The 10,705-nt window shown below is 42.3% G+C and overlaps 1 protein-coding gene across 1 annotated transcript in view; it reads right to left on the bottom strand.

Moving 5' to 3' along the window:
• Positions 1 to 415: 415 nt before the first annotated feature.
• Positions 416 to 10,705, bottom strand: part of LOC111580719 (E3 ubiquitin-protein ligase NEURL1) — a 28,113-nt gene continuing 17,823 nt past the window's right edge. The window contains exons 4-6 of the mRNA XM_023288585.3: positions 7,448 to 8,164; positions 2,669 to 2,848; positions 416 to 1,937 (exon numbers count right to left, since the gene is read on the bottom strand). Of these exons, the coding sequence (XP_023144353.1) occupies positions 1,699 to 1,937; positions 2,669 to 2,848; positions 7,448 to 8,164 (1,136 nt within the window). The 3' untranslated portion in view covers positions 416 to 1,698. The remainder of the gene's footprint in view (positions 1,938 to 2,668; positions 2,849 to 7,447; positions 8,165 to 10,705) is intronic.

Here is a 10,705-nt window from a genome sequence, read left to right as displayed (position 1 = left end):
AGCGACGAGATGACAAACTTGAACACCTTGAAAACAAATCAGACTTACTTACTACTTTAAAATGACTAAGTAATGTTTCCGCGAGGCCAGAGTAACACCTGGAAATTTCTTAACAATTCAAAGCAGTACATAATGCATGACATTAGTCGAGGGAAAATGTCCTTGGAGTTTGCTTTTACCGGCGAAGTGCAGCACTCAGAAACTGATATGCAAATTCTCACAATAACAAGCTACATCCTTGTCATTGACTGCACGTGTCAATTTGTGTGCACTTGAAGACACAATGTACATAAATGCATCATCACTAAAAGCAAATATTCACGTTTTAATTATATATATGTGTGTGTATATATATATATATATATATATATATATATATATATATATATATATATATATATATATATATATATATATATATATATATATATATATATACATATACATACATACACGAAAGAGAACCTGAAGTAAGCGGAGCCATCTGTAGCTTAACATGGGATTTCATGGCTTTCTTGCAGTGATGAAGAGGTCGATTCATCATCTAATGTGCTCTTTCAGCATCTTGAAAATACTTCCCTGCCCACCAGTGTTTATTTGGTTGACTTTTGTGCAATTACAGAATCCAGGAGGCGCACAGAGCAGCCAGAGATGGTCGGGACAGCTGCCAAGAAGCAGGACATGTTGGCCGTGCAAGTCCCAGATTTCACAGGCTTTCATGCAAACTTCAGATGTATCTGGTATGTCTGAGCGAGCTTACACTTTCTTTACACCGAAACAGACGCAGCCAAAGATGCCCCTTATTCTTCCGTCTCTATCCCAAACATACAACGTCCTCGCTCCTCCCTCCTCCCTCTTCGCTGATTTACATCCTCATTCACAGCAAGCGTGACCTTCTATGGTGACAATGTTCTCACTTTTTTACCCTTTGCACAGTCTCGCCCTGCCTGAAGTTCACAGAAGCGCAGCAGGTGGTGAGATACTCTGCAAAGCACTTCATTTATTACACAACCAAGTTTCTTTATGGATTTCTTTACCCTTTAGATTTAGGCATTTCACTGTGTTATTGCTGAAGGAGCGTTTTCACTACAAAAACTCTTTCTCTGCCCTTCCACTCATTTCTTTCCGATATTTGGGAGCCTTCTAGAAATCTCAAATAAAACAATCTTGCCCTGACTTTCTCTCAGATTTAGAAAAGAATTGACTGTTTTTCTAAAATAACACTTTGACCCAATGCTCCCTGACAAGCAGCAGAGGAGCAGCTGGTGAAACCACAGATTTATTCTCCTTGTTTTTTTCCGCAGCTCTGGACAATTTTACTAAAAGAATGAAGGTTTACTCTGCAGGAAGTAGGACAGATGCCTCTTCAGATTACTCTTTCTCTTCAGCAGAATTGGGTCAAGGTGTGATGTTGTGCTGGTATTGCAGGAGCACATGTTTAGTTTATGATGATCACACTCTTTTTCAGCGGTCTCTGATGAATCTCGTTGGAACCACTGTGAGCTTTCCAAGGATGTGTGCATTAGACGTAACATAATTAAAATGTCTTAATGATCGAGTGTGAAGTCCTGTCGTAGAGTACCTGAGCCAGATTACACACACAAACAAGCAAGACTTTCACTTGTGCTGTGTCTTTACAAAGTCTTAGCATGGCTTTGACAATGTCTTGAGCTGAACCTGACATTGTGTTCCTCAAGCCTACGTGCTCCGGTAGGTCTTGATGATGTCTTTGATTGTCCTTCTGCAGATGGGGCAGCATGCGTTGGCCATCTTCTTCAGTTTGAGGCCGCAGGCGTAGCAGAGACACATGTGTCCACAGGCGTAGAGGACCGTGTCCACCACATTCTCGTAGCAAATGGTGCACTCATCACTCCACGAGCAGGATGGGAAGGTAGGAGATTCTGGATGGCTAGAGAACGGAGAGCTCGGGGTTGTACCTAAGGTGACGAGAGAAAAGACATGAGAGATTTTGTGAGTGCGGGGGTGCGAGAGAAAGAGAACTGAGAAACTGTCAAAAAAAAAAAGTGAGAAGCCTTCCAGGTAGTCCAGGCAGACTGCTGTAGTTACACAGCTACACCCACACTCTGCTCGGTGCAACATGCTGCATATCCAGTGCAGCCTTTATTTAAACTGTCAATACCCCGCTCACTGTTTTTCCCTGCTAATGAAGCTTCAGGACAACTTTATGCAAGAATAATTGCGTTTGCGCTCCAATCATCACTCCTGCTGCCGTCATTATCTGTCAGGAGTTTTCCTGTCATGCTGTCGGCGGCTTGGGACTGCGGTGATGTCGGGGATCACTGCTTCCCATCACCAATGTAAATATTTGCTTCATGCGCGGACATGCATAGCGTGAGTTGATGTCTTGGCACTGTTCAGTTAGTGTTTGTGTGCCAATGCCTGTTTTATTGCTCTTCCTGTGCGTCTGCATTTTAATAAATGGAAATTACCTGTACAAAAAACTGACTTCAAATGTGGACACAAAAAGAAGGTTTAAGTACATGGTATACAGTTTATTGAAAACGACCTGCTACAGTGCTCTTCCAATGAGATATACTTTCCACGGTTCTGTGATAGAATTGAGGGCTATCGAGACACTCTTGAGAACTCAAGGAGATGGAAGATAAAGAGGAAAAGATAGAGAGGAAAACAGAGCTTTTCTACAAACCTGTGGAGGAAGAAAATAACGTGTGGTAGTTGGAATTAAGGCTTGAGTTGAGGTTGATGTTCATAGGGTTGTTGAGGTTGGACTCGGTGTTGCCACTGCAAAACATGATAGGGGTGTTTGGTGTACAAGATGGGGAGCTGGGCACCGATGGGCCTCGAAGGTCTGGATGCAGAGAAGAGCCTGGAGACAGAAAATATATCTGGGTCATGCAAAAGTGTACCAACATACATAAGTGTTGTAACTGAGAATCAAATATTTCTATCATTCACATCTTTACGAATTTCGTCTCAGAGCTGATCATTAGCAAATGTAGGAAACTGATGTCTTGTTGCATCTCTTTCACCATCTCGGTTTGTCCCTCTCTCTCTGAAACACATTAAGTCGGTTTTATTGCCAAGCAGATGACTTGTGATTCCACAGTGTCTGTACGTGGGTGTGTAGGAGTGAGTCAGGAGCCAGTGTATGATGTAGTCTCCCCACTCCTTTTCCTTCCTCCTTTCGTGAGCCCATGATCCCTCTGGGGAGGGTACAAAACACTTCTACACACTATCTGTTGTCTGTCCCATATGATCCGTCCCCGTCCGCACGCTATAACCACCGGCTCTGGCATCAGTTCTCACATTGGCAGCTCATCTCTCGTCACAAACGAGAATACCGACCCCGAATCCACAGACAGACAAATTTTGATCTAGTCTGCCTGGCAGGCATGCGGTATTGTTGTTTACACGTTGTCCTTCAACTGACCATGGCAGAAAAGCTGCTACACAGTCGGGCAGATCGCTTTACTTGGCACCGCTATCCTTCCATGTGTCAAATTACCTAATATTGGTAATATTGGTTTACATCCTATGCCACAGTGTGTTTATACACATTTTCCTACAATGACAATGTGGAGTGCAGAACCAGCTGAAATCAAAACCGCAGATGGTGAAACATTGCAGAAATAAGGCGAACTACTGTAAGCTCATAAAAAACAAAATGTGGTCTGTTGTCAGCACAAAAATGTATACACTTAGTTACATAACTTAGCTACGTGCTCTGAACTGTGATGCCCTTTCCTTGGACCACTTCAACCACTGCAGTCTCAGTTTCGGCCCACATAAACAAATCATAGTAGCTTTTTGGTCATGCAACAACCAGTTTGCTGCTAAAAAAGCAGCCGATGTAGCAAAGTCTGCATGAGCACAGGACTTCTGGCCGTCTATACTTAAACCTTTCTGTAATTTGCTTGCATTTAGTGTTAGGGCTGGGATTGACGATTGTGCCACTTCGCTGAGACAGTCTTCAGAGTCATCCGTTTATTTATTCGTTACATTATATTTTATAGTTGGTAGAGGGGGCCTATTCACACAGTAGCATTTGCACAGCCTTCCCATACCAACTTCAACTGACCTGTGTGGCAGCATGGCTGAGTAAATTACTTGGTGAACTCTAATAAGGCAGAATGGATAACCTTCATGTCTATTCATGTAGCCTTTCATCAAGGGTACCTTTCATCTTCTCTTGTATTATGTATTTACTGCTGGCTGTGCGACCATGAATGTGTGAGTCTTAAGCTATGCTGGCAGCACAAGAGACTTATTTGTGCTTGAGCATGTGTACGGTGGCTTTCAACACTTGTATATCAAACATAGAGATTTATTACTCTATAAGATGATGTGGCGAGCAGTTGTTTATCTACACATCTGGCCGTTATAGAGCAAAATTAGCATACATCTGCCAAATGTAAGCCTGACATTCACTCTCCCTTGAGTTCTTTTTTTGCTCACTATCAACTCCTGAGGGGGAAACATCTTGGTCTATGCAACTAGCTTAAGTGTTTTTTTCATTAGCTAGTCAGTTTTGCTGTTTATTGCAGGGCACATGGGTGTTATCTACACCAGGGATGGTGGGAGGACTTATCTCCCTCATCTTCAAAAATATCATTTTCATTCTCCTAACTTCTGTTCCATGTTGAGTTTCTTACTGAAGATTCAACCCTAAGAATAATTGTCTCTTACTGTGCTGCCACCATAGTCCACAAGTGTTTCTAAAAATGTTGATGTAATCATATGAGTCGTGGCAGTTATTACAGAGCAATGAGCTCAGCGAAGAGCAGCAAGTGGAGTGACTGAGTGCTTGCAGACTTTTGATTTTGTACCTACAAGCTACCCTACATTACTGCTTTTAGAGCACTCTGCAAAGTACCTACAGATTAGGTCTGCCAACTATGTTTTGGATGTAAAAAAAGAAGAATAAAATACAGCACAGTACTCCTTTGAGTGAATATGCAAATACAATAGATATTTCTCAGAAAGTGCCAGGTATCTAAAAAGGAACGTGACAGTAGAATTGATGTAGTTTCAGTACAGAATTGGTGATTGGAGTAATTGGTGAGCAGTAAAATCAAAACAATGAGCTGAAATGTGTTGAAATGTCTGCAGAGTCCAGTGATAACTCTCTGCACGCATCGACATGTAGCCATTTGATCATTTGTTAACATAAAAATATAGACTATAGCTGCTTTATGATGATGAGCACACATGAGAAAATACATGCCTCTTGTCGGCCACTGCTGATTCTAAATATCTTACACGAAATGATAAAATCATGCTTTCTGAGATAACAAGGACAAAATGACCATGTGAGAGCAACAGACTCCCATCTGTTCCACTTCACAGGCTTGACAACACCCAGCCATGACAAACCGTCACTTGCCTCAGTGGCTAGATGTTTCCATGGCAACTCATGGCGTGTGGCTACAGCGAGTGGGTGAGCAGAGACGTCACAAATGCACTCCCCACAGCTGGAGTGGGTAATGACTCGAAGAACGCTCATACCCCAAAGAATCAGGACAGAGGGGAGAAAAAGAGGAAGAAAATGCACGAGGAAAGGAGGACGTACAGAGACGACTGGAGGACCAGCGTTAAGGGAACAGGCCGTGGGTGGAAAACCCAGCATCTGAAATCTCCGTGCAATTACATTTTAATAATGCATATGGAGGGCATCATAAGGAGCTATCACGGGCCCCCTCCTGATACATAATGCTGGCTGCTGAGAGCCCACGCAAGACAGAAATAACCTCCTAGGTTCCTGGTCTGACTGACAACATGAAAGAGAGGAAAGGAGAGCAGAAATGCAGGAATGAATTGCGAAAGAAAATTATACGGATCGACAAATTCTAACTAACCAGTGTATTTGGACCACCTGTGACTTTCATCTCAAATGACAGATTTCCCATGAAAAGATGTCCGTCCTGCTGAGAGAGGTTCATTAGCGGCTTAGCTTGAATGTATCTCTGGGTTGGGAGGAAGATTGTTTTCTTAGAATTAAGATGAATGTCTTAATTTGCGGTGATGGTAAACACATCAAAAGCACTCACATCTGTGCTGGCTGCAGCAAAATACAGCAGTACTGCATGTCTATCTTATGAAAAATAGAGGATTTGAGATTCTTTAAGTGCAGGACTTTTAAAACTGAGCAAGTCATACTAAATATTTCAAGCTTAAATTGGACTCGCACAAAATGAAGGCATATGCTGAATGTCAAATGTCCTGGAAAATAGCGATATTTAGTGATACCAGAGACTGTATTTTTCTCATCTCAGCTGTCTCTTAAAATTCTCCAAACTCGATTAAAATTTCTGCTGCACGCACAGAGAATATGTAGTCAACAATTCAATAATAAAATGATGTGAAGATCTTGGACACAGCTTGGAAACAAACAAACAAACCAGAGACTGTTTTTTTTCCAAACCTCATCAAAAACACATCTTCAGGATGTTCGCCTGTGATCATCACCACAGCCTTTGCATAGGCCCTAAAATATACGGTTTCATTCTGGAGTTCAAAATAAAAAGAACCCAGAAATTCTTTTGTGGATTAAATTCTCCAACAACCTTTAATCACTGCTCGTCAATAAACAGCTGCTGAACTTGTTAGCCTGTATATGTTCTTATTTTGTTCATTTCTAGACCTTAACTATGCATGCAGTTCCTCATCCAGGGAGCTGGAATCTTAACACCAGGCATGATTAACTTCAGGTAATGCTGCTGTATCACTGTGCGAAATCTGCTGGAACGAAACTGAGCCGACAGAAATTCTTTTCAACCGAAGGTACAAAGTTAACATTCATATGCAAATCATGGGGGCTGAATGTAAATTCCCAAGTGATATATGAGTTGATAAAAAGTCAGAGTGCGGCCCAGACAGCAAAGGAGGGGGAAACTATTTCATGACTCGGCTGAGTGGGAATTCAGCCTCCAAATGTCGTTCAAGGATCACAGACTGCATTAACTTCTGAATGGAAAGTTACGAATGACATCCTGTAAAAATCTGCAGAACATGTTTGAATTCCTAGAACAGTGAATTATTTAAGTAATTATTAAGAATATTGCCAAAACTACTGTTAATAAAAAACTTTGTCTGTACCGAAACCTTTCCACTGAAACTTCTTATTTGTCGAACAGTACATGAAGGTCAGTGACTTAGCAGTTAGTCGTCTTCCTACTGCAAACGAGTTAAAATTTTAGTGTCTTTTCTTCCACAGTTCAATAACATGGACATCACTCCTGAATCTGTTCAATAGGGATGATAAGAAACTGGAAATGAATGAAATTCAGCAATTTTGTTTGAGCACTAGTTGTTTTCAGAAAGAATTATAGCACTTTTTCCTGAATAATAACATTAAAAAACTATGTTTTCAATCCCCAAACTTAGTTAAAACTGAATCAATCTGTTTTCTGCTGCTGACATAAAATCGAAAGATGTGCTTTTTGTGAGAAAGATCAAGTGAGTGTACCTAAAATCCTGAGTTGTGTGATGGCGCCGTGCAGACCGTAGAACATCCAGAGGGGCCTGGAGTTGTCGACGCACAGCTGCATCCCTGCACTGACGCCATTATGGCTCATTATAACCTCCCCCTCTGCATTCACCACAAAGCCCAAGATATCTCCACTGTGGAGTGGCACCGCCACCCGGCACATAGCCCAGAATTCCTTGCGATCAACCAGGGACTCTGGGTTGGAAGGAAGGTCACTGGGCCTCAGGGTGGCCGGGTCGCACGATGTCACACCGTAAGAAAGGCAACCGGGCCGCGTGACGCCTGCCTTCACCTTCACAAACACAGTCTCTGAGCAGCGCATCGGCCGGCTGGTGAACACCAGCGTCCTCTCGTCACCGCGGTGATCCAGCCGCGCCATCGTGTGCTTATCCAGCACGGTAACATGGATGCCATGCATGGAGTGAAAGTGCAGGTCGGTGTCCAAATGGCTGGGCAGCAGCGAGCATTGCTGCGAGTTCTGAGAGTTTTGGGGCACATGGCAGGAGGAGGAGCTTAACGGCTGTAGCTGCTCCTCTTCCTCATCATCTTCCTCCAGATGCATCTCTTGCTGCTGCAGGCTCAAGTCGCACAGGCTGATGGAGAGGCGAGGGTCATCGCTGTTCCGCTGAATGGAGGCCCGGTGGGCGGCAGCAAAAGAACGAGGACGCAGGCAGTCCAGTGGGACCATCTCACTGTCTGTGGAAAAAAACACACACAGCGGCATTATGTAATCACTTGGCTGTGGTGTTTTGAAGTGAACATTTCAATCTGAATTAACACAGTGCTTTTATGTGTTTTCTCAAGGATTTTTTATTTGGATAACCTAACTTTATTTGCGATGCATCTAATGCAATCGGAAAATAATTTATCAATTTACAGCCTTTGCAAGTAGGAAAAAAAAAAGTTTAATTTATGCACCCACTCAGTATTCTGCATATTTCGATGTACAACGCTGGTTTGTTTTATATTCTCTTTCTGTACACTGTTCATTCATCATACCTGCCTCCGTAAACAAATGGTGGCTTCCGGCTTCTCTGTTTTATAACATATTTATTCGAATGCACTCTCTGTGCTACGGCTTGTAGTTCAACAATATGAACAAATACATCAATGTTTACATGTTTAGAAACATGTCGGGACTTAAAGTGGGGGCATGCTGTGGCTGCAGGCCAGTGACTGCACAGGAAAAAGAGGACATAACAGCTTTATGTAACGTTAAAGCAATGGGAGATGGCGCGTTTTAGCCCCCCTCTCTGGCTATAGCTCAAGGTCTTGTGATAATGTGCCGCGTCTTCTTACCTAACTTATCTCTTACCCCCGTTTTTGCTTTTAACTCTGCTTTTAAGTCACCACAGCTACTGTAATTCAAGGAATCCAAAGATTGGACATTTGAAAAGGCCTCTCTTTATTGACTTTAGTCTTTTTCCTTGATAGACTAGACATGTATGTATGGTATACAAACAGCTGTAATGAGCCACAACAAGTCCTAGGTGTTTACATAACAAACTGTCTCAGCAGCAGAGACTTGATGTCCCTCTTTAACCTGTTAACATTTTCAGTTATGTGTCTGGATGCTAAAATCAGCTGTTTTTCCGATCATTGAAAAAGGAAAGGGCGTTCTAAAAACTGCATCACATGTCTCTCCATGCCGTGCAGCCCCTCTCCCTCCCTCCCAAACGGCCCATCCTATGCTAATTCTGCTCACTGTAAAATAGAAACCACATGGGAACATCACTGCAAAAAAGAAAACAGAAAGAGAGTGTGCTTTCCATGCACACTCTCCAACGCAGCGCAAACGGATCTGCATCGCAGCACGCTTGGGGACACGCTGCCAAATTTAACGCGGGCGTCTAAAACGAGCTAAAATTAGGCTGATTGGACATCTGAGGAGAGCACATGGGGGCAGGAATGAGGGATGAGTGACATGATGGCTCCCCGCCTCGACCTGCTTTGGGCTTCCCCTTTGAGAAGTGGATGGAGAAGGAGAGCGCGGCGTGGGGAGAGATCACATGAATTATAGGGTGGGGTGGAAACTTGAGAGAAAGGGCATACCTCACCAGCTCCTCTTTATCACACAAAGACAGCACATCTCCGGCCAGCCACTGATAAACTGCTTGAACTTAATTACTTCCTCAGTCAAGAGTGTCCACAACCAGGCATGAGGCTCTTATTATTAGCAGCCTTATCATCTTCAAGGCAAAGTTAGCCGACTTTGGGATACAAGAGATAATTTCTACTCTTGCCATTGCGGCTTCCTGCAGTTCCCCGTTTCTGTTTTTGAGAGTTGTGCAGCAGTCAAAACAAGCTGTGAGGGGAATAGTAACACTACAAAGAAGGTTCAACCTACTGAGGAAAAAAAAATATACAAAAGATAAAGGAAGATAAAACAAAGAGAGATAAAGACGTGAGCCAAATAAATATGTATGACCTCTCCCTGGGTTTGGTCTCAAAGGAGTGTGGGACCGAATTTCACATATTTGGCAAAAACGAAAATTCTCACATTGCACAGTAAGATTATACAGCTGAGACGCACAATACACTATATTTATCTTCTTTGTCCTGGACTTGGAAGGAGTGTCAGCGAAACTAATATGAAACAATGAAAATTATGATTAATAAAAGAAAAAAAAATACTATCCACATACAGGGGACAAGATGGATGCTACTCTATATTACAACATGCCACATGTTGCAGTGAAGAAGGTAAAAACCAGCAAGCAAGCACAAAAGTTTAAGTACACCAAGATGAAGTTAGATGTAGTGATTGGATACATTATTAAAATAATGGCCAGATGTAATTGCTAAGTTGTTTAGTTAGCTGTACTAAGGGATAAGTGGTTGAAATTCTTAGCTAAATGTAAATAAACAGTTGAAAACAGTGACTAAATGATCGAAAGAGCTCAGAAATGGCTAATTATTTAAAATAATTGCTCAAATTAATGTATAAATGTCGAAATAGTTGGCTATAAGTAATGGATAAACAGTTAAAAGCTAAAGTCATAGATAAGTGTTGAAAATATTTTGGCAACAGAAAGGTTAGAAACCACCTTTGCCATGTAAACAGCACACACACACACACACACACACACACACATAATCTTTCTATAGCTGGGTGTAAACACTCTTTGTCACTGCGGTTGATAAAGTGCGAACTCTCAAGCTTGTGTTTCTTAAAGACGTCATGCACACACAGGCAGGTTCAGTCTTGTCTTTAGAAAATTAAGCACGGTACTCATC

Source organism: Amphiprion ocellaris, chromosome 16, assembly GCF_022539595.1.
Source record: "Amphiprion ocellaris isolate individual 3 ecotype Okinawa chromosome 16, ASM2253959v1, whole genome shotgun sequence".
Classification (NCBI taxonomy): Eukaryota; Metazoa; Chordata; class Actinopteri; family Pomacentridae; genus Amphiprion; species Amphiprion ocellaris.
This window is presented reverse-complemented; position numbering and strand designations above follow the sequence as displayed.